General features: G+C 31.1%; 2 protein-coding genes across 2 annotated transcripts in view; one reads left to right on the forward strand and one right to left on the reverse strand.

Annotated features, from left to right (window-relative positions):
* LOC143075792 (ankyrin repeat domain-containing protein 27-like) overlaps window positions 1-1,050 on the reverse strand; it is a 35,377-nt gene extending 34,327 nt beyond the window's left edge. The window contains exon 1 of the mRNA XM_076251356.1: window positions 904-1,050. Within this exon, the coding sequence (XP_076107471.1) occupies window positions 904-954 (51 nt within the window). The 5' untranslated portion in view covers window positions 955-1,050. The remainder of the gene's footprint in view (window positions 1-903) is intronic.
* An 18-nt stretch (window positions 1,051-1,068) lies between these two features.
* Window positions 1,069-25,087, forward strand: part of LOC143075793 (E3 ubiquitin-protein ligase Bre1-like) — a 28,629-nt gene continuing 4,610 nt past the window's right edge. The window contains exons 1-17 of the mRNA XM_076251357.1: window positions 1,069-1,154; window positions 5,616-5,766; window positions 6,444-6,611; window positions 7,303-7,372; window positions 8,587-8,970; window positions 9,383-9,582; window positions 10,341-10,562; window positions 14,094-14,219; window positions 15,449-15,622; window positions 16,139-16,274; window positions 17,176-17,297; window positions 17,864-18,129; window positions 18,613-18,697; window positions 20,610-20,792; window positions 21,161-21,289; window positions 21,656-21,828; window positions 22,381-22,558. Coding sequence (XP_076107472.1) covers window positions 5,656-5,766; window positions 6,444-6,611; window positions 7,303-7,372; window positions 8,587-8,970; window positions 9,383-9,582; window positions 10,341-10,562; window positions 14,094-14,219; window positions 15,449-15,622; window positions 16,139-16,274; window positions 17,176-17,297; window positions 17,864-18,129; window positions 18,613-18,697; window positions 20,610-20,792; window positions 21,161-21,289; window positions 21,656-21,828; window positions 22,381-22,558 — 2,727 coding nt within the window. The 5' untranslated portion in view covers window positions 1,069-1,154; window positions 5,616-5,655. The remainder of the gene's footprint in view (window positions 1,155-5,615; window positions 5,767-6,443; window positions 6,612-7,302; window positions 7,373-8,586; window positions 8,971-9,382; window positions 9,583-10,340; window positions 10,563-14,093; window positions 14,220-15,448; window positions 15,623-16,138; window positions 16,275-17,175; window positions 17,298-17,863; window positions 18,130-18,612; window positions 18,698-20,609; window positions 20,793-21,160; window positions 21,290-21,655; window positions 21,829-22,380; window positions 22,559-25,087) is intronic.

The raw sequence follows: 25,087 nt of genomic DNA on the forward strand, positions 1-25,087 counted from the left end.
GTTGATGACTGCTGCTGATCTGTTCTACAATTTACAGCACAAATTTGTATCTGATGATTACCAAAAAAGTTGTAATACAGACTTCCTATAATTTCTCCTGCCTCATGTAATGTAATCATAGTTTGTAATTTCTCTTTTCAAAGGGCAAAAATAATGACATAATATGGGGACGAAGTCCCCAATTACGGTAGAAAAATCAATAAAAAAAAAAAAAAAAAAAAAAAAAATCGGAAAAATTTCCCGAATTTTTCATTCTACTAATGAACTCAAAATCGTTAACTTTTTTTTCAGATCTACTTCCTGTTCCGATTTTCTCCGCTTTTGCGCAGATATCTGTCTTGTTTGCATGAGACTTTGAAAAAATTTATATTTATCAGTCTAGTAAAATATAAGATTGGATCTCAATACAAATTCAATTTTAATAATTGTTTGATATGAAAAAACGTTATCTGATGAAAGCGTTTCTTTTGTTTACATCGAATATGACGTCATAACTTAAAGAACGTCACAGCTAATTCCCTAACAACAGAATAAAAATCGGGAACGTTACGTACGGTATTTCGGTTTCTTTTATCAACGTGATTGAATTAAAAAAATAATACATACAGACTTCGTCCCCATTCACAGGTTATGCCTGCCTCATATTAAAATATATATGCAATGTGACATTTGAAAAGTACGGGAAAATGCACAAATGTGAGTCGTTTCTAAAACTCTGACATGTCTGATGTCATGACATTGAACAATGGAAATAAATTTAATGACAATTATTTTTTTTCTGAACCGAAGATGGTAACCCTCAAAATGTGAAAAAAAGATGTGGTATCATCAGATGATGGCCAAAGCCAAAGAGGCAAATATATCCCCATTAGTTCCTTACACTTACAGCTGAATTTGAATTACCTGTAATGACCTAAAGAAAGGATTAACATCTAATTCATCAACTTCAGCCATGGTTCTGAATATTTTGAGAAATTAATTTGATATCTGGAATCAATGGTGTAAGATAACCTGATAATTTTATCAATCATGAGTTATGACAGTTGACCGGAAGTGTACGCCGTTCGAAACATTTTTAAATTTCACATACGTTTCGGCGTAAAGTCTAGAAATTTTCGAAAATTATCCGGGACTTTTCAAGATGGAAGCCTAAGGTTGCCGATTTAAAGAAATTATTTTAAAATATTAACGAACAGAGTTATTTCAATGTTAAATACACCTTTTATGTGTGAAATGTTTGCTAGCATTTATTCTATCTGTAGCTTACTTTTTATGATATTGCTCCATGATTATTTCCATGTATACCAGTCATCTAGTCTTCTTCTTTTATTCTTCTTTTCAGTTAGTCCAAATTATTTGGACTACTTTTCGGTGTGAATTCACATTACTGCCTTTAAATAAACCTCAACTATTAGCACTAACTGTTCACACAGGTGTTAGTTACTATTTGCCGGAACACTATTTTTTTTTAGGAATTCCAATGATAGTAAACCTGCCAAATAGTAACACTCCTGTGCTGTCTATAAAGCTTGGACTGGATATCATGATATATAGAGATAGTTATAACCGATTAGTGTCTTTAAATATCAGCTGCATTTGTACAAGGCTAAGAAACAGTAATAATGCAAGCTTCTGAGCTTCATACCCCTGTTTGAATGTTTCAAACCAAGTACAAGTACATGTGTACAGCTGATATATAAAGATTAAACAGTTATTGTCTTTATCCTGCAATATATTTTAGTACATTGTCATTAATTTGTGAAAAACAGAAAAACTAACATTTATTGCATTTAATTTCAATTTAAAATACTTAGAATCACACAATCATCTAAATGGCTAAAGACCGGTACACCTTGACTAATCTCACATGTTCAAGAATAATAGATCGCTCAAAGTTTATAATTATTTGTTATACATTTGTGTAACATAACAAGTAATTTCAACAGTAAAAAGAAATAACAAACTGACAAAACATTGACTGATTTAAGACAAAAGTGTTTGATTTGCCCTACGCTTCAGAGTTCAAACTCAGTGAATTCACTAAATATAGATATTGAATTTGATGCCAGCAGTCATATTTTGTCATCAAATCAAAAACAAAATATATTTTAGGTCAATTAAAGATGCCCATTACAGGCAGTATAATCACAAGTTAAATTTGGTACAAATGATTACAAAACGATTACAATTATTTGAATTCAATTAAGGTAGCACAATACAAAGATTTTTGCATCCCCAATCAGACAACTTTAAACTGATGTAATTCATTTCATCCTTCTTTATATTTTATAAATGAGGTATCAAAAGAAAGAAGAAAGATTAATCTTTCAAATTATGAAAAATTCATTATGACATAATTATTACATAGTTAATTATTATGTAATTAGTTGCTATATTGTGATGTCCACACTTGAATGAATTTAGCGTCTTTGTTCTTGATAGCATCCCAAAATATTTTATAGATTCTTGTACAACACAGCTTGACCTTCAAAACTGAGTCTCAGATTTCCAAAAACATCAATAGAACAAATTTTATACCCAATTGAATTTAGTGATCTCTTATGAATTGATGTTGCAAACTTCATTGAAGATTTATGAGAGAATGAAATGCAATAGGAAAAATCTGAGACACAGTTTTGGAGGTCAAACTGTGTTGTGCAAGAATCTATGAAATATTTTGGGATGCTATGAATAACAAAGAAGCTAAATTCATTCAAGTGTGGACATCACAATATAGCAACTAATTACATTAATTATGTAATAATTATATCATAATGAAATTTTCATAATTTGAAAGATTAATCTTTCTTCTTTCTTTTGGTACTTCCTTTATAAAATTTAAAGAAAGATGAGTGGAATTACATCAGTTTAAAGGTGTCTGATTGGGGATTAAAAATCATTGTATTGTGCTACCTTAAATCAATGATTACAATGAAGAGAAAAGTATATATATAAAACATACCTGTCAACCTCTGAAAATGAAAAGTCAGGTCATGACCTGCATTGAGAAAAAAAATCTCAGGTCATAACGCGTACGACATTTTGCGGGCTCAATTGAAGAACAAAAATATGTTTACATATAATTTATATAGTCAATATGTATATGAAACAGTTAGAACATGTATACAATTTATTTCAGACTATTGTTATATTCCATAGTAGCAGACTTGGCATTCTTTAAAAGAACTGCACTTGGTTTCAGTTCATAGCAATGCAAATGTGTATTCATTTTACAAGAAAGAAGAGCACACAGTGTATCCTTATTAAGATCAGCCCTAAACTCTGTAGCTATTTTCTTTACTAAAGAAAATGCCCTCTCACTGTCTGCATTGCTGTTTGGCAAAACCAGTAATGTTTTATCAAGTTTTGACAAAACAAAAAATCTTGGCTTGTTTTCAACTACCACTTTGTTATTTTCAACTGAAAGGGCCCTCTTTACTATTTGGGTGGTTTTAGTTTTTCCACAGGAATAACCTGAAGCTATTTCACTGTCAGAGAACATTAATTTACACAATTTTGTGAAATGGTCAGTTACTGCAAAGGAAAGGTTGTGCTCAGCCACAAAGTACGAAAATAAAGTTTCTGCATTAGTTACTTTATCAGCCAAAACACTTTTGGTCTTTGTGAAGAAAGATGCCATGCCCTTAGATTCTGCCTGAGATTTTTCCAACTTTGAATGAGTCATTGTTTTAGAATGTCTGACAAGATCATTTCTTGCCCCTGCGCTAACATTGATATGTGAATTACAAAGTGTGCAATAAGCATCATTCTGGCACCTTTCACTTGGTTAAACCCATTTAAATTCCGATTCCCAACATTTACTGTATGAACATGAATAATTCCTTTTACTTGGTGTGGAACAAGCTGGCCCAGACAGGGACCGCTTTCTTTCCGACATAATTTTGAAATGACAAACTATTTTTTTTGAAAATATCGTTACGTAGCTCAGGTAAACAGTCCTACATTTTGACTTTTGGTTACATTGAAAAAGACCGATAAAACCGAAGGTCGTATTACTTCTAAATACCGGAAACAATTCCGGTCAGAAATCCGGGTGAAACGGGTAATGTTAGAAATTCCCGGAACCCGCCGGGTAAAGAAAAACTCCCGGGTGAGAGGTGAAAATAACGGGTGTCACCCGCAAAAAACGGGTGAGTTGACAGGTATGATAAAACAATGTATCATGTTTCAACTTTGACAAATACAGTGATCCTAAAAAATATAGGAATCTGAATTTAAATATTCTGGTTTTTCCCCTGGTGCTTTTACAATGTTTTATGATTGATCATTATACAATAAGAAGCTAAAATTACAAATATCTAAATTATGCCTCTGTCTTTTTGACAGTAAAATATATAAATTTACTTACTTTCTAATAGTTGTTTTCAAGCAATATTTAAATTAAAAATTAAATTGCTCACTTGATTAAAAATGTGACTATCTTCATTGGACATTAACCAAATAAATTGTGATTGATAATCTAAATTGTGAAAGTTTTTGTAACTTTTGACAATGTTGGAAATAATGGAATCTCTCTCACTTTCCAAAGATGAACATTTAAGTAAAAAATGGAGTTCATCTTCCACTTCTTTTTTACAAAGATTACAAATTCTATCCATTGCCTGAAGTCCCCTGTATTTACCTCTCTCTATTTCTAGATCATGGTTACTAATTCTGAATTTTATCATCTGAATTCTCAGATTCCTATTACCTATAGCCAAATAAGGTTCAAAATATATATTTCTCTTAAAAAGTCTGTAAGTTCTAAGTTTATTTCCAAATGACATATTTTTTAAAGATAAATACCACAACTTATTATACTTTAATTTTAGTTTGTTTAAAATAAATCTTTTCAAGTTTGATTTCATATTAAAAACTTGCAATAAATCTATGTCTAAATATTTTGCTAATGAACTCATAGAATTAAACCAACTTTTCTTACTATGGTTTGATAAGGATTTTGATACACGGAGAGCTTCAGACAATGATTTGTCCTCTGTACTTGTTAAACGTGATTAGTATGAAAACATATTAACTATAACTTCAATAAATAAAGGATATCTCCCTAGCTCACCTATCACTGCCATATTTGTGTCACCAGATGAAATAATTTATCGGAATTCGCAACATTAGCAAACCCAGCGTGGTCCTTGACAATGTTCATCTTGTTCATTGACAATGCTCAATTAATTTGCGACTTACTTTATATTTGATTCTGTTATACATCATGTACATCATGTACATCTATTTGAAAAAGTTAAAGATTTAGTGCATTAGGAACTCATAAATTAACTTTTTCCACTAGCTCTTTGAAGTCCATGAAAATCTATTTCCATCTTAAAGGGTATTTAATGGTTCTCTTTAATTTACAGGATTTGGCAAGCAGACTAAATAATTGCAAATGGTGATTAATAATGCATCAATAATGTTTTCTATATTACAAGATAATTTCCATAATTTGACTGAAAAAGTTGACTGCACTTAAGTCTAAACATATGTTGAAATCCTGACCTGCTGACCTGCCAACCTTATGATTTTTAACAAGAAAACCTGACATCAATACAATTCATAGAAAATTAAGATTGAACATTGATAAAAAACATTTTTTTTTATAGAATTTATGATGTAATGTAAACTGTAATACCAACCTGTTGAATGGCTACAAAGAGGCCAGCCGAGGACCAGGGCAATAGCTCTGGAGAGCCACCAGTGAAGAAAAAACATGCTACCTTACAACCAGTCAATCTTGGAACTGTTGGAAATCTGGTATATATCATATATTTTACCTAGTCAATTAAGATTCTGGGGGAGGGTGGAGCACAAACAAAGACCAACATAACAACTTTGTTCAACGCATATAGCTTGACTTTGTACTGGCACATCACGCGGGAGGGTTTAACTACTTTTACTTCTGAACATGAACCTTCTATACCAATTTCTAAATAAAAGTATAAGCTAGTGGTCAATTTCTAGAAAAAAGCAGCAACGTATGGTCAAATTCTTCCAATGTCTTTGTTTCTTTGACATTTCTATCTCACAGACAGGTAGAAGTAAAACATAGCTGTTCATATTCATAGTTATGTGCTTGTTTAGGTGAATGGATTTCCATTGACATAACAACATAATTTAAGTTTAATTTGAAGCAAGTTTTATGTTTAATTAAAAGTCCTTAATACTATCAAAACTTGATCATCCTACATTGCTAACTTCACCTTTGTATAAGAGATATTATTCACTATGTCAGAACATGATGAATATTGAATAAGAAAGTATGGTATGAATGCCAATGAGATAACTATTCACATGAGACCAAGTGTTGTAAATCTTAAAGCATGTATAGGTCACTATATATAAAGTTGTATATTGCTACATTTGTATAACAAACTTGCAACTATTCATCATTTTAAAATAAAATTTAGATTACATATATAATCTCTTCACAGGAAGAACTAGATAAAAAAGTGCTAGCATTTCAAAACAAGAAGTTAGCTGAGAGAATCGAACAGAGAAAGAGAGCCGAAGAAGAATTAAGAAAAAGAATTGAACAGTTGGAGTTCAGACAAAGAACTGATGATGCTGTGTTGATGATAGTAAATCGTTACTGGAATCAGGTATGTTAGGGAGCTCCTAATACACTGATATATTTTTTTGGCTCCGAAATGATTCACTTCCTTACTGTCTCGTTCAAATCAATCCTATTTAAGGTTCAGTTTTTATGTCCCACCTAGGGGTATGTTGGTTTTTATTGGTCTGTCTGTCCCGCTTCAGGTTAAAGTTTTAGGTCAAGGTCGATGAAGTCCAATCAACTTGACAAATATGATCCTTTTTTACCTCAATTTCATGGTCCACTGAACATAGAAAATGAAATTGTGAGCATGATGAGTAGGGCATTCATGAACTATAGACACATTCTTGTTCTTGCTTCATATAGAGTTTCTGACCCTAGTTTGCCACCAAGCAAACACAGACAACTGACAAGTATAACACTGAGCATCATAATTTACAACTATTCTCTGCAGTGATTGGACTAAATTTGTTCATTCTAGTCGTCAATTTATGAAAACAACTCTTTTTGGATTTTGTGGACTGACATAAGTGCAATGAAGTAGATGTGTACAAATATTGTTTATTATTTAAAAAAAAAAATCAATTTTCATATTTTCTGCACCCCTTTCTCATTAAATATGATTTGTACATTTTCATGAAAGCTTTTTGGAATGTTCATCATTTTATCCTAATTACTTGTCTATCACATTTTTTAGTTGCTTTGTATCTTTAAATAAATGTATTGTTTACTTACAGTTGGATGAAGATGTGAGAGTTTTACTACAGAGGTTTGATGCTGAGACTGCTGATGAAGATGAAACAAAAAGTATAATTATACCTTTTATTTAAAATATCTTGCAGACAAGAAAAAATATGATTAGAGAGATCTTTTAACTGAAATATTATGCAAACAAGAAACAAAATAATGTATGATTAAGCCTTGAGTACTAATATCGAATGAAAATAAAGTAAATATTCACATCATATCACAATATTTAGCCTTGCATTGAAAATCAGTGGATAAATATATTATTTATTAGGAGGGGTTAATCTGTTTTTTGCCTTTGTCCACCAATTTATTCCATGAAATTTTGGTCCCATTTAATTTACAGTATAAAGCTTTGTGTGAGCATGCAATAGTGGATTATCCATTTTCACATGCATCACTAATAACTGATGTTAAACTTATATAAGAGATTGTAGCGTGGGAATAACAAGTGACCAATAGCTCATGTTACATGATTTATACATATGGTATTGAATTAGTATCCATTTATTACAACATGCCATTTCAATTTTCTGAGAATTATTTTTAATTGTTTGATACTTGATTTGGGGTGTTGGAAGGCACTTATATTAAGATTAAATGGGGCATGGTTATTTTACACAGACTTCCTTAACAATGATATGAAATAATAAAAAAATCACTGCATGGCATTGTTAGATAGAGAGTGCATTCCGAACTCCCATACATTTATTTCTGGAAAACCCTAAAATTTATAATCATAAAAATAATTTTTGAACAAATATATGTCTGAAGGTGGTACCTAACACTACAGGGAGATAACTCTGTAAAATCAGCAGAACGTTTTAATGACGTTGTGTTGTTAAGGGAATATTAAGCTTTTCAATGATCAAAATAAGTTTTTGTCAAACTGCTATATAACCAGTGTAATTTTTCTGGTTAAACGGTTGGTTCAAAGTTTTTGAAATTTTATATTTTTGTCAAAGGGTCAAACTAAATACTTTGTCAAAATTTAAAGAAAGTTAAACGAGCCAAATTAATTTTAGTTCAGGTGTTAGGTACCACCTTAAGACAAAACTTAGTAAAAAGAAAACTATCTCATTACAATAACAAGAACATGTCAACAGAAAAAAAGAATATAATAATAAACTTATATATATATAAGGTTATCTTGTGAAGAAGTCTAGTTAAAAGTAAAATCACAAATATTATTTGCTAGTTTTTCATAAGATGAAATATTATGTTTTGTGCTCATGTTCTTATATGTAACAAAACTGAAAATTAAATGATTTCAGATGAAAGTGATGAAACAAAAGCCTTCCTTACATTGCTGTCAACATGGGACAAACAAGAGTTAGAACAGAAACTTGGACAGAGGGTGGAATTCTCAAAACGTGCTATTGGGAAATTACTGCAAGCTTTTGACAGGCTACTTCAGAGAAATGAAAAACTCCATAAATCTATACAAGAAAAAGTAGAGAAGGATGCTAAGGAGGCTCTTGAGATGGGACCATTGAAGAAAGAGACTGATATTAAGAAAGAATCAGATATTAAGAAAGAGAAGAAAGATATTGACATTAAAAAGGAAGATGTGAAGACAGAGCCTGATGATCAACAAACAGAAGATAAGAAAATGGAGAAGGGAGATGGTGATGTTAAACTTGATATGGAGGGAGCAGGTTATTATATATTCTAAAGCAATGTTTATGTACCAATTTTATTCATTGGCTAAAAGTTACTATCAAATCCAGTTTTGTACACAGAATTCTGAGAGTTCTTATTTTGTGATACTCACTCAGTTGCATTATTCCCATTAATAAAATCCTTGTAAAAATTTCTGAATTTACAGTAGTCTAATCTTAACATTATTTTGTTATATTTTTCTTTCTTTTTTTCGTAGCTGAGTTTACAGAAAAGGTCTGTCTTATTGTTGCAAACTTTTCAAGACTTAATATTATTCATTTTCTAATACTTTAATCTTATGGCAATCTTCATACTGAAAAACCGTCCTAATCTTTAGGCGTAATTTTCTTTTATTGTCAAATAGCATGTTATATGTAGATTTGAACTGAAATGTTAATTTCATTTAAGGTGATTCTCAAGGTCAACAGGTGAAAAAGGAAAAACCAGATGAACCAACTGAACCCAAAGATGAAATGAACGAAGCAGAAGACATGTTATCACTTAGGGATACAGTCAGTGATGAAATGACAGAGTTACAAAAAGAAAATAAACGTCTGCATAGAATAGTGACAGACTTACACAAGAAACACCATGAACATTCATTACAGGTAAATAAATTATCTACCTGTTTGAAAGGCATTGAATTGGATTTTTAGGTTATCATTAGTTTTGCAAACGAGAGGCTCTTCCTACCCCTGAGATAAGATGTGAATGAGAAACTATCTTGAATTTGAAAAACCATTGATAATCTTTTTTTCGCTGTTTTCCTAGAAAACATCAATGACAAAGGTCCATGATTTCATACATTCTCATTATACACTTCTGAGAAAAACCCAATTCACAAGATGAGAGTGACATGAAAATTTATCATAAAAAAATTAAAGCATAATTTTTGAAATAGTTATTTGATGTTTATATTAACACGGTAGAATTTGTCAAATATATTAACTTCTTTTTAAATGACATTATAATGTTTTCATGAAGCATACTCTAACAATTATTGTGTCATTAAAAGAACCAGGCAGCCTTTATGAGAAGATGTCATAAAAATGTAAATAAGAATGGTCTAGACAGGACCATGACCAACAACATGAGATATTATATTTTGGCATACTGTGAATGATGAACAAGGAACAACTTTGAGGTTAAAATATATATACAGAGTTAATTCCCCTTAGTTGTTGATTGATGCCTAGAACTTCATACAGAACTTTTTTTTTTGGTATGTTTCGAACAATCTTCATATCATTTTTTTATATCAATTGTAATTCTTCTAACCTCGTTGATATTGTTTACAAAACAGAATTTACATGTAGTCTTGTTGATATTGATATGGTAACAGAATCTTGTTTACATTGTTCCCTAGGTAACAGAATCCCAAGACAAGTTGACAGCAGCTGAAACCGAGATTGCTGAACTGAATAACAAAATGGATGATTTAGAATATAACTTTGAGAAAGCCGATGAGAGAGCTTTACGGTTGGACAGACATCTGGCCGATGCTTTACTAAAGATTCAAAGTTATGATGATACTGGTGTTATACAAGAGGAAAGTGGAAGGAAAATTACTGGAGTTTCCAAGAAAAAGGTAAAGATTCTTTAAAGATCTGTTAGATCCCATATAGAGTTAAAATTGGTGTGAGGTAAATCTATGAGACAGCCACATATCAAGAAATGTCATTTAAAAATAACATCAAGATACCATGCTTTATTTTACCTTGTTCAATCCCAATTTTTTTCAAACAGATTGAAGATACCAAATAGGCAATAAAAAATCTTAAATCCTATAAAAAAAGACAAGAAATGGCCAAAGATAATGATGATCAAAAGGCAAACATTACAAACAAAACAATGCATAAAAAAACATAGACTAAGCAACACAAATCTGATCACAAACTAGTGTTGAACTCAGGTGCCTTTGGACAGGGTTTAAGCTAGGATTTTGAGGGCTTTAGTCCCTTTTGCGCGCTATGAAAATCAACCTTTTTTTTGTGTAACAGTAAGGGACCAAGGATGTATGTTACTAGCTTCATCTTTGACTTTGTCAGATTTTAAAGGACTTAGGCATGATTGGCAGTCAGTATTGTATGATTTGACTGTATTAGCCCTTATTATGAAACATTCTGACATGCCATGTGGAAACTTAGTTCACAATTTCTCTTCAGTTTGTTCCAGAGGACATTCCTGATCAACAAAAGTTGGATTCATTATACCCCCGCTTTAAAAAAAGGGGGGGTATACTGTTTTACCTCTGTCTGTCAGTCCGTCCATCAGTCCGTCCGTCAGTCAGTCCGTCCCATGAAACTTTCGTCACATTTTTCTCAGGAACTACACATCCACTCTTTCTGTAATTTGGTATCAACATTTATATATGTCAGCCATACCGTGTGATGCGTTTTCAGATTCATCACTTGACAACTTCCTGTTTACCGAACACTTGTCTGATTTTACACATGATAGCCAAGTTGAAAATTTTCGTCACATTTTTCTCAGGAACTACAATACAAGGATTTCGGAAATTTGGTTTCAGGATTTATATAAGTCAGCTATACCGTGTGATGCGTTTTCAGATTCATCACTCGACAACTTCCTGTTAACCCAACACTTGCATATTTTTACACTATTAATATTATCCACTTGCGGCGGGGGTATCATCAGTGAGCAGTAGCTCGCAGTTTCACTTGTTTTTTTTAAACAAGGAATCACAGTGAAAATTAACTTGCAATGATTATATCACTGCCTAATCATTATCCTTATAAAACGTCTAAATCGATATTTGGAAATCATTTCTATTAAGTTGGAACTCTATAAAATCCTTTTTGGAACGAGTATAACGACTGAGAGGAGGTTGTAAACAAATCAGAATAGATCACGTTTACTACTTTCGTTTTTTAAAATGAAACGAAAACGGGAAGTGACACGTGGATGATAAATTCAAAACAAGTCCAGATTCATCAGGAAATTATCATTTTTCGGTTTAAATTACTTTTGTAAGAGATATGTACTTGTTTCTCTCGTTTAATTGATTGTACATGATTTCGTATTTTACGTTTTTAATCAGGGTCTATAAATAGTCACAGGAATACTTTTACGCATGCGTAGCACACAGTACAGGAAGCACCTGTTTAACTCGTGAAGACATCTCTGAACGTTTTGAATAAAGTTCTATATTTTAAATGGAAATTGTCGAAAGTTTTTTTTATAGCAATTTAAATCAATTATGACGAAAATGTGTTGAAATGACGAATCTACGACAAACGAACTTCAAATTGTGATCGTTTGAGAAATATTGAAATTCAAAAGCAAACTGTCCAGGGGTAACAATTTCGATCAAATGACGAAACAATACTACTGCTGGTTGTTAAAAAGCCAACTGACTGTTTTTCCTGGGGAAATAATTATGATGGTCAATTATAAGGTTTATTAATAATTAACGGATAAGTGACCCATCAAATGACGATAATCGGATTAGTTGTAATCACAACCTGTAACACATGTCGAACATGTTAAATACCTGGGGGTCATAAACTTGTCAAAAACATAAAGACAGGTAGATTTATAGCTTTTAATGCGAACATATTTTTACACTTTCAAAATTTAAGTGACGAAATTGATTTGAAATACTTTTGTCAATGCGAAAACCCTTTCGTAAATTACGAAAGTGACGAGGCTAGCAAAATCACTGCCTTTGGAGAATTAAGCACATGTGGCACCTATGGCAATAAGTTACACAATATTTAAAAACACCCATTAGTTGTATAACTATGGTAAAAATCTGATATACAAGCCTATCATTGATTTTATTTACTTTTGTTCAGATTTTTATGTAGTTGTTAGTCCAGGTAGTGGTCAGTTGTGAGCAAGGGATTGTTTATATATGAAAAAGAAGATGTGGTATGATTGCCAATGAGACAACTATCCACAAAAGACCAAAATGACACAGACATTAACAACTATAGGTCACCGTACGGCCTTCAACAATGAGCAGAGCCCATACCGCATAGTCAGCTATAAAAGGCCCTGATAAAACAATGTAAAACCATTCAAGCGAGAAAACTAGCGGCCTTTTATTTACAGTGACTTAAAGTGACTGTGAGGGTTGCTTTCCACCAATTGCAACTCATTAAAAATTTTGACCAAATTGCAATTTGTTTTATTAAACCAAATTGTTCAACTGGTCAGAATTTTAAACAAACTGTTCAGTCAAAATGTGAAAGTGCAAAGTGATAAAATAAAACATACTTACAATCCTAAATGATTTTTGTCCACTTGAATGTTGTGACAAAATCAGTCTATCAGTTTGTATAGGTATGTTATAGTCATTACCTTGCTAAAGGTGAACTGTTTTTATTTTGAATTGCTATAATTATGTCAACCTAAGCTTTCATATAGTTTTTCTTTCTAAAATTCTTCTATATTCTTAAGAATCAGATATTATTTTTAAAAAACATCATATACTCATTGAGATAACAATAAGTTGCTGATAAGTTTCTATGGGGAGATAACCTTAAACATTATTCTCTTGAATAAGACTTTTTAAAAGTAAAAAATTATTATCTCCCCATGAAAACTTCCTACAAACATATTGCAGTTTTACACATATTTTATTGAACATGAAATGTTTTAATTTACAAAACGTCTGATTCTTATGAATTCAGAATAGTTTCCGAGAGAAAAACTATATGAAGGCTTAGTTTGGATAACTTTATAGCAATTCGAAATAAAAACAGTTCACCTTTAGCGACGTAATGACTTTAATATATCTATACAAACTGATAGACTAGTATTGTCACAACATCATTAAAGTGGAGATAAAGTCTTAGGATTGTAAGGATGTTTTATTTTATCACCTTGCACTTTCATGACTTGGATGTGGTTTTCTACAGCAGTTAGTTCAAATTTCTGACCAGTTGAACAATTTGATTTTATTAAACAAATTGCAATTTGGTCAGAATTTTGAATAAGTTGCAATTGGTGGAGAGCAACCCTCACAGTCAAGTCACTGTAAATAGTCAAACAATCCCTTGTTGTAATCTCTTTGGTAAAAAGTTTTTTCCAATACACATACTTAAAAAACTGTATACTGTATTGTATATCTTATTTGTGTATTTCTTTTCAGTTTGATGAAATGTACAATGAATTAGAAGAATTCAAAGAAATATCAACCAATCGTCTGTCAGAACTTGAAAAACTTACCAGTGAGCATCAGGAAGCATTGAAAGAAATGGAAAAACTCAAAATGGATGTAAGCATTTTTAACATGAATAAAATTATGACCATGATTTCTTTTACATCTGTTCTCAATTAAATGTTACTTTAAGTCTTATTAGAAAATAAAGGAAAATCAGAAATCAGAAAAATCGAAAAATTGAAAAATCAGAAAACTAGTTTTGTACATGTACAACAAAAATATAATCTGCAAAATGAGTCAGTTTTATAAAAGACAAGTCAGATATATAACAAAACAAGCATTGATAACCTTTAAAACCATGTAAAACTTAAGAAGGGCCTTATTTTCTAGATTTTCTAATTTTCTTGATATATTTATTTAAAGGATGATCAAAAGCTTAACATTTTCATGTTATTTTACCTCTCACACTAGTCACAGACATAAATCGGTCATCAAAAGTAGTTGTTTTAAAGTATAGATATTTAAGAAGGGCATGAATATCGATACAAAAGTGCTTCTTTAAAACAAGATGATTGTAAATGAAAGCTGACAGGGGGAAAAAACTGAATGCAGATATACATGTAATCACATTGAGAAAATAGATATAAATCATCATAAGTGTTGTATCAATTTTCAGCTGTTCTTTATTAAACTTTTTCTATTTGTAACAATTCCTTTGTTTTGGGGGCCCAAACATAGCAATTCTTTAGGTATGCTGTTCCCTATTTTCCAGAGGTTATTAAGGTGGTACCTAACACTACAGGGAGATAACTCTGTAAAATCAACTAAACGTTTTAATCACACTGTATTGTAAATAAAATATTAAGCTTCTCAATGATCAAAATTAGTGTATGTCAAACTGCTATATATCCAACCAATTTTTTCCAATAAAATGATTGGTTCAAGTTTTTTGAAATTTTTATACTTTTTTCAAAGGGTCAAAGTAAATATTTTTTCAAAATTTTATGAAAATTAAACGTGCCAAATAAATTTTAGTCAAGGTGTTAGGTACCACCTTAAATCATCATTTAAATTAATTGTCTCCCCTTGATATTTTGTTAAAGCTAAATATATATCTCATGCTATTGTATTTTAATAATATTTGATAATTTGTGTACTAAGAATTCATTTATTTTCTTGGGTTCCAATTTTCGTGGTTTGAGGAAAACTCAAAGTCTGCATTCCTTTAGAAAATTTATGATTCGTTGTACATAGGAATTTGTAGTTCCTGGGTAACCACAAAATCCATGAAAATTGGTGTTGAAAGAACAATTAATCCTCTGTATCATTTTTATTTTTTCCAGCTGATGCATCTACCAGAGGAAGTTATTGTAGATACAACAGAGTATAAATGTTTACAGTCGCAGTTCTCTGTGTTGTATAACGATGCTTTACAGATCAGGACATCATTGAGTGAGACCAGGAATCTATTGATGACCAGCAAAAATACACATCTACGTCATCTAGAACAGCTTGAGGTATATATAAAAATGAACTTAAATACCCGAGATGTTAAACTTTTTTACTGTGTACTTTCATTTTTCACAGATCAAAGTCTTTGCAATTAAACCAATGATTTCTAATTAGTTTATTAAAGTTTTTGTCTCTCTTTGTGCTAAGTTTTTATCAGAAACTTTGGAAACCATTGCAAATTGTGGGATAGAGCAAAAAATTGATTCATTTTGAAATGTAGACTATGATTCTATTTGTATGAATTAATGTTCATGATCATTAATGACTCATAAGATAAGTGGATAATCTGTAACATAAAATATGACACCTGTTTTAACCGTTAATAAGTATGGACTTCTATTTTTGTTAAAAACATGTCGCCATGTTAAATTTAATATATTTTTTTTTTCCTTGTTACATATTTAAATGAGGAAATTGATCAGAAATATGCAAGTCTTTTTGCAATTTGTTTTGAAATGGAAAAGTTGACAATTGCTTTTTAAATCACTGTATGTAACTAGTATATTTTTTTTAAATTTTAGAGTGATGAATTAGATTCCCAGAAAAGATTGAGAGCAGAATGTATACAGTTAGAGGATGCCTTAGCTCAAGTTAGAAAGGAGTATGAAATGTTGAGGATAGAATTTGAGCAAACATTAGCACAGAATGAACAAACAGGTAAAATTAACTGAATAAACTGAAAAACTCATTAAAATCATCATGATACATAATGTTATTCAATAATGACATTTTATGCCACATTTATGGGCATTATGTTTTCTAGTCGGTCAGTCCCTTTGTCTGTCTGTCCCACTTCAGGTTAAAGTTTTTGGTCAAGTAGTTTTGATGAAGTTGAAGTTCAATCAACTTGAAACTTAGTACACATGTTTCCTATGATATGATCTTTCTAATTTCAATGCCAAATTAGAGTTTTAATCCCATTTTCAGTGTCCACTGAACATAGAAAATGATAGTGGGGATGGGGCATCTGTGTACTTGGGACACATTCTTGTTTTCAATATGAAACACCTTGTAATTGACTATTTGTTCCCACTGTAAACAGTAAAAGTTAGTTTCTGTAAGTTTGTTATTGTAACCTAACATCTGTATAAAGATAAGAAGATGCAGTATCATGGTATAATTGCCTATGAAACAACTTTTCCACCAGAGACAGATAACAACTAAAGTTAACCCTATGGCCTTTAGCTTTGAGTAAAACCTATAAAATATATATAGCAAGTTATAAAAGGCCAAGAACTGACAAATACAAAACAATTAAATTAGAAAACTAACAAACTGATTTATGTTCAAAATGATTAAAAAAAAAAAATAAAGGGTGATATGCGATTGACATCTGCAGTAAAAGCCATGACGAAATATGAAACAATTCAAACCAACAGTCTGATTTATGCTAAAGCAATTAATGAAACATGGCAGACAACAGACATTGAATTACTGGCCCTGAACTGAACAGACATATAAAGAATGTGGTATGTGGTACACTGAACACATCCCCCAATCTGGTTAACTGGGACAGTGGTGAAACAACAAAGAACAACTTTTTTTTTTCATCTTGTAGGACCTATTAATCAGGAGATGAGGAATCTAATTCAAAGTTTACAGAAACATAACCAACAGTTAAAAGCAGAATCAAGTAGGAATAGAAGAAGATATAAGGAAACATTATCTGAACTCAACAAGGTATATAACATCTTGAGTAAAAAAATCTGGTGGCAATTAAGTTTAGACTTCTTGTCTGGTAATCATGCATTAAACTTGCAAACATTTTTGAGTAGAAGATTTTATTTGAGTTCTTTAAATGTTCTTACTCTAACATTTGTACAAAGAAAAGATACTCATGAATTTGATTATAGCTGTAAAAAGGCTATTTTGCTTTCACCTCGTTCAGCTGTGTCTTTCCATTCATTTTTCCTTCTATGTCTTTAGTCCAGTAAAATTTCTGTCTCTCTTCTCATTTAATAGTATTAATCTTTTTAAAATATTAAATGAACTTAAGCAATTTGTCATACATATCTCCGGTACTCCTCAACAGAACAACTTTATATTTTGTCAGTACCTTGGCAGTAATGACTTGTAATGTGGGAACGCTGTTTTTTTGTTGTTTTTTTTTTACTGTAATAGAAACAAAACTGGGAATTCTGAGCTTTGGGAATTTTTTAAAACTGATTAAGTTTGTAAAAATATTTTCACACTCACAGTGATATTTATATAATTGTTTAAATAAGTTTTGATTTCTCATTGTCTAGTTAAAGGCAGAAGTTGCAGCAGCTGAACAAAAATCAGCAGAAAACAGTGCTAAAAATACCCAGAATGCACCTGGTAGTAAGGAAGTAGAAGGAATAACAGCAACGCCATCTGTACCAAAAACACCAGGAACTCCAACCAAAACAGATACTCCTGAACTGACCTCCTCCTCATCTCAAGATAAAGAGGATGATAAAGATGAATTTGAATATAGAGAGAAAGGCAAAACTGATATAGAAGTTATAAAAGAATTGAGAGCTCAACTAAAGTATGATTTGTTCTTGTATTTGGTTGTCTTTTAAAGAGTTGATGATTAACACGTAAACTTATTAAGATACATATTCATGATGATTGGTATGTGGGTTTTACATTATCACAGCTTGTTGCTAATTTCTCATCCAATTTTATAAAAATTTTCAATATGCAAATTGCCAATTTTAGGTATACCTGTATTAATCTTAAGAGGTATAACCTTTATGTTACTTTTTAATTCAGTTTGAAATTAGGAAGTAAACAAATGTATTTATAGATCATTTGTGTAAGTTCAATGGTTGGATCCTTGTTTCTAAGTCAGAAATGAGAGAATTATTTGAAGATTTTTTTTAGATTTTCCTTACAGCAAAAGTTTATTTATGAGTAGTTGGAAATTAAAATCATGAATAGTTTTAAACTAAGAAAGTCTGCGAAAAATTTCAAAATAGATATAACTAAAAATTGTGTTGCTCTCTAAATTATCAATTAACTTTTTCAGAATATCCCAAGCTAGCCAAAGAGAACTGAAATTGTTGTTAGACATGTATAAGAGTGCTCCGAAGGAACAGAGAGATAAAACACAGGTAAGTTTATAATAATATATATAATCAGCTTTTTAGCTCACCTGGCCCTTCCAAGTGAGCTTTTCCCATCACTTTGCGTCCATTATTTGTCGTCCATTGTTGTTAACTTTTACAAAAATCTTCTCCTCTGAAACTGCTGGGCCAATTTAAACCAAACTTGGCCACAATCATCATTGAAGTAATTAGTTTAAAAAATGTGTTCGGTGACCCCGCCAACCAACCAAGATGGTCACCATGGCTAAAAATAGAACATAGGGGTAAAATTCAGTTTTTGGGTTATATCTCAAAAATCAAAGCATTTAGAGCAAATCTGTCATGGGGTAAAACTGTTTATTAGTTTAAGATCTATCTTCCCTGAAATTTTCAGATGATTCGAACAACCCGTTGTTAGGTTGCTGCCCCTGAATTGGTAATTGTAAGGAAATTTTACTGGTTTTGGTTATTATCTTGAATATTATTATAGATAGAGATAAACTGTAAACAGCAATAATGTTCAGCAAAGTAAGATTTACAAATAAGTCAACATGACCAAAATGGTCAGTTGACCCCTTAAGGAGTTTTTGCCCATTATATTAAAAAAAAAATTCTCGTAAATCTTAGTAATCTTAACAAAAATCTTCTCCTCTGAAACTACTGGGCCAAATAAAACCAAACTTGGCTACAATCATCATTCAGGTATTTAGTTATAAAAATGTGTCGGTTGACCCGGCCAACCAACCAAGATGGCCGCCATGGCTAATAATAGAACATAGGGGTAAATGCAGTTTTTGGCTTATATCTCAAAAACCAAAGCATTTACCCGGTAGAGCAAATCTGACATGGGATAAAATTGTTAATCAGATCAAGATCTATCTGCCCTTCAATTTTAAGATGGTTACTGTCCCTGAATTGGTAATTTTAAGGAAATTTTGCCGTTTTTGGTTATTATCTTGAATATTATTATAGATGGGGATAAACTGTAAACAGCAATAATGTACAGCAAAGTAAGACCTAAGGAGTTATTGCCCTTTATAGTCAATTTTTAACAATTTTCATAAAATTTGTAAGTTTTTACTAACTTTTTCAACTGACACTGTAACTACTGGGTTAAGTTTATTATAAACATTGATAAATATCGATAATTGTAAGCAGCAAGAATGTTCAGTAAAGTGAGATCTACAAACACATCACCATCACCAAAACCCATTTTCGTCATGAATCCATCCGTGTCCTTTGTTTAATATTCACATAGACCAAGTGAGCGACACAGGCTCTTTAGAGCCTCTAGTTTTACGACCCCATTGTTTGAACATTTCTCTTAACATGTTTTGAATGGAAAAAATCTAAAACAAAATAAAGTGAAACCTGTCTAAACTGAACACGGGACTTAATTTTCATTTCAATCAGGTTCACTAAGCATTTTAAAAGTTTAATATGACGGGACAGGTTTTTCGATTTATGCAAGATTCAGTTAAGACAGGTTTCACTTTACAAATCTATTTTAAGAACTGTGTTTTATGGGACATTCCTGTGACAGCATTGCTGCACATTTCTGATTAACATCTGACTATAAATGGTAGATTTTGACTATTGAAGACTTCTGTTGGTTTTAAATTATTTGTAATATCTATTCAGTTATCTATATTTGTAATGAATTAAAAAATCTTTTTCATGTAAATGAAACTATAAGGAAAGATAAAAACAAATTAAGCACCCAGGGAGGGTAATTAAGGAAAGTGGTATATAGCTAGATGTTGTTAATTCTGAAAAGTAGTCAAATATCATAGATGAAAAGTGGACTTAGATAAAATATAATTTATCTGTCTGTTCAATAATTGCAAAACAATAAGTCCACAGAAAAATACCTGAATTTATAATATATATATGTCATTGAGCCTGAGATAATATATATATATTCTCTGTATGATTTTAGCTTATGGGTGCTGAGAAAAAGTTACGCCATGAAAATGAGGATCTTAAAGTACAGTTAAAAAGGATGCAGGAAAATGAAAAGAGAGACAGAAGGAAGCTGGCTGAGGATGAGGCTATAACAAAAATTATTAAAATGGAGAAAACGATCTCTGAACTATCCAAGAATTTGTCTACACAAAAACAGGTAGGACATAATTACAGTAATACCTCAGCAAGGTGAAGACAAAGTGACACTCACAGAACATATTTACTCCTCTTAAAAATAGTTTGAATCTTTCAAGGTGTTAGTTGGATCATGTTTTATGATTTCAGATTTTCTGTATAGTATCTTGTATTTTTCAGCCTTGTATGTTTATGTTGATAAGTTTGTTTATTTTCCACTTCATCAGCTTCGAATATATTGTAATCATATTAGTATTTTATTTAAATTTGATTGAGAAGTGTGTACAATTTTTTTCTATTTACAAAGACAAGTAAATTATTCATTAAAAAGAACTTAAGTTTGGTCTATTGTTATTATGTTGATAATTGATGAATCCATTACTTCTTCAGAGAGAGGAAGCATTATTGAATGAGATGGAAGTTACAGGACAGGCTTTTGAAGATATGCAGGAACAGAACTTGAGACTGATGCAACAACTGAAAGAAAAAGATGATGCCAACTTCAAACTTATGTCTGAGGTATGTCGATCAATGTGACATTGAAAATGCAAAAAGTTCGCTTCTGTCAAGTCAAGAAAATCTGATGATTTTAAAAATCTAGAAGCCCAAACAGATTATTAATGTGCCTCAGATTTTACTCTGCTAATTTACCAAAATTCAGAAATTGATTTTACTTTAGATTAATGTTTCATGAACTTAAATAGATTTCTTGTTACAATTTCAGGAAATGTTGATTTAAAATTCCAGTTAAGATTATAAAGATTTAATTAATCTAGATTCATTTTTGTAACATTACAATTTATTTTAGAAATGAGATTTGTATTTATAAGAGTAAGAATATTTCTTTGAAGAAAGAGTTAACATGTTAGTTGTTATATTTTCCAGCGAATTAAGTCTAATCAGATACAAAAGTTATTAAGAGAAGAAAAAGAAGTTCTTGCAGAACAGGTAGCAACCCTACAGACTCAAGTTGAGGCTCAAATGTTGGTTGTACGTAATCTAGAAGAGAAAGAACAAGTTTTACAAAATGCTTTATCAACAGCAGAAAAAGAGTTGGGGTAGGTTTACCATGGACTGAAAGGAGAGGCGAAAGATACCAAATGGACATTCCAACTCAGTAAAACAAACTGATAAAGCCATGGCTTAAATGGTTAAACGACTAAAAGACAGATAACAGTACAAAAAACACAACATAGAAAACTTAAGACTGGGCAATATAAACCCCACCAAAAATCAGGGTAAAATGGACAAATTTTTTTTGGAGATTGAATTTCACTATTTCAAAGGCATTATCTGTTCACACAGGTTTTCTTTTTGTTTTTATTCTGGTTCTGACTCTTATCATCCTTACAAATAAAATTTACATTGGGGGAACCAGAACACAAAAAATTCTCACTATACCGTCTTTCAAAAATTAAGTTTGCTTGTACATGAGATTGACCATTTTAAATCTTATAGGAGTACTTTACGAAAGGTCACCAAAATGCAAGTTCATTTGGATGATCGTTAAACCTTTCTTTCTTTCGTTTACAATGCCACCTACGAGACCATGCTATTTTATTAGACACTGACAACTTCCATTAAATCGTAAGATTGTATGTTTGTTTCAGCTTTACCCAACAATCAATGGAAATGCACAAGAGGAAGGCAGTAGAAAGTTCACAGACAGCAGCTGATTTAAAGTTACATTTAGATAAATATCAAGCACAGCTTAAGGAGGCTCAGGTATCTGTGGCAGAGAAAACAGGTGCCCTAGAACAACAGTCATTTAAACGTAATAGGCTACAGGTAAACATTATTGTATGATAGGAATGAAATCTATGAAAAATAAAGCTATAAAAATGAACTTAAATAATTTATAGCCATCCACATTTTTTTATTTCACTAATATATTTATGTTAGGGACCATATCTTGTTAATAAACTTTTTTAATTTATTGATGGTGGCAAAACAAGCTGTTATAATTTTGTCTTGATTTGTATATACATTGACACATGATCATGAAGTTCTTAAAACATTCCATTCAGCATGTTCAGAAAATCTGCCTATTTAGATTTTATTTTGATATATAGATCCTATTAAAGTAACACAATACAAAGATTATTTTACTTCCAATCACTAACCTTTAAAATGCTGTATTTTTCTTATGAATGCATAGAAAATAATAAAAGAGGTATATATAGATAGCTAAAAGATTAATCTTTTAAATGGTTGCAATATTTTAATTATTCAATCATTATATAATCATTATATAATCAATTATTATGTAATTAGTGGCAAAATCTGGGTCAGTTCACTTCAACGAATTTAGCTCTATCATCTCTTTAACTAAACAGAAAATTTTAACGAAATCTTAATCAACACGTCATGGGCTTCAAAAGGGTGTCTCAAATTGTCCTTATGGTATTCCTTTCTCTCATAAATCTCTTATTAGTGTAAACATCCTAACCACATAAAAGAAGATAATGTTTGATTAGGTTTAATATTTGTTCTATACATTCTATCTGAAATGTGAGACACCCTTTTGTAGATAATGGCCATAGGAACAACATATAATAAAATCAATCCTCTAGGGATACCTAATACAGAAGCTAATTTCATTTGAAAGTGGAAATTTGGTGAATAATATTTTAGTCACAGTTAACATAATTGGTTACACAATTCTTGCATAGTACTAACATTGCATTAATTTGAAAGAGTAATCTCTTAGCTATCCAAAACTACCACTTTTATAAATTTTTAAGCATTATTAGGAAAGTTACAGCATTTTAAAACTTAGGAGTTGGAGTTATAAAATCTTTGTATTGTGCTATTTTAAATAAAACCTCTTTTTAACATATTTTTATGCATGCAAGCAAAATCAAATGAAACATAATTAATAATAAATAAAACTCAGGAATAAGTGAATATATGGTTAATTAATTTGTATTAAAAGGTCCTTGTAAGTATGCAATGCATGACACTTTTATTGTTTATATTTATATGTGCTTTACATATGTTTTTATTCTTTAAAATTTTAAAGTTATGGTCAAACTCCATATGGAGGTGCTCTTAATTAAAGGAAACTTATACTAGAAAGAAGAAGAAATCACTTTCGTATGTGCTGTTTTGCACTGTAATGGTTTATTTGTATGTTTTTTTTTAATTCTATATTTGATTTAATATAATGATTTGAAGAAAGTTATCAAACAGACTAATGTTTCCAACCTTGTGTACTTCATGTATGACATCCACAAGCAATCTGTGTTTTTGGATTTTGATAAGCTAGAACTAGAAGGTCTAATATATTCTCATTTGAAACCAAAATAATAATGTATTGAATGCCCTGATGAAAGTTCCTTAAAGCTTCTAACTACCATTGTAAAGAATAATATTACTACAATGTGTAGTTATTGGCAGTAGTTGAAAATCAACATTATAACAACAAGGATATAAATCAAGTAGTAAAAATTTTAAGGTGCAGATTTTCAATTGAATTCCATTATCTTGTGTCTATATACTTGTAACTGATCTGCTTTTTAGCTCACCTGTCCCGAAGGGACAAGTGAGCTTATGCCATCACTTGGCGTCCGTCGTCGTCCGTCGTCTGTCGTCTGTCGTCGTAAACTATTTCAAGAATCTTCTCCTCTGAAACTACTGGGCCAAATACTTTCAAACTTTAACTGAATGTTCCTTAGGGTATCTAATTTATAAATTGTATCCGAAGTTTTGATCTATCAACAAACATGGTCGCCATTGCTAAAAATAGAACATAGGGGTCAAATGCAGTTTTTGGCTTATAACTCAAAAACCAAAGCATTTAGAGCAAATCTGACATGGGGTTATATTGTTTATCAGGTCAAGATCTATCTGCCCTGAAATTTTCAGATGAATCAGACAACCCGTTGTTGGGTTGCTGCCCCTGAATTGGTAATTTTAAGGAAATTTTGCTGTTTTTGGTTATTATCTTGAATATTATTATAGACAGAGATAAACTGTAACAGCAATAATGTTCAGCAAAGTAAGATTTACAAATAAGTCAACATGACGGAAATGGTCAGTTGACCCCTTTAGGAGTTATTGCCATTTATAGTCAATTTTTAACCATTTTTCGTAAATCTTAGTAATCTTTTACAAAAATCTTCTCCTCTGAAACTACTGGGCCAAATACTTCCAAACTTTAATTAAATGTTCCTTAGGGTATCTAGTTTGTAAATTGTATCCGAAGTTATGATCTATCAACAAACATGGTCGCCATTGCTAAAAATAGAACATAGGGGTCAAATGCAGTTTTTGGCTTATAACTCAAAAACCAAAGCATTTAGAGCAAATCTGACA

Source organism: Mytilus galloprovincialis, chromosome 5, assembly GCF_965363235.1.
Source record: "Mytilus galloprovincialis chromosome 5, xbMytGall1.hap1.1, whole genome shotgun sequence".
Lineage (NCBI taxonomy): Eukaryota > Metazoa > Mollusca > Bivalvia > Mytilida > Mytilidae > Mytilus > Mytilus galloprovincialis.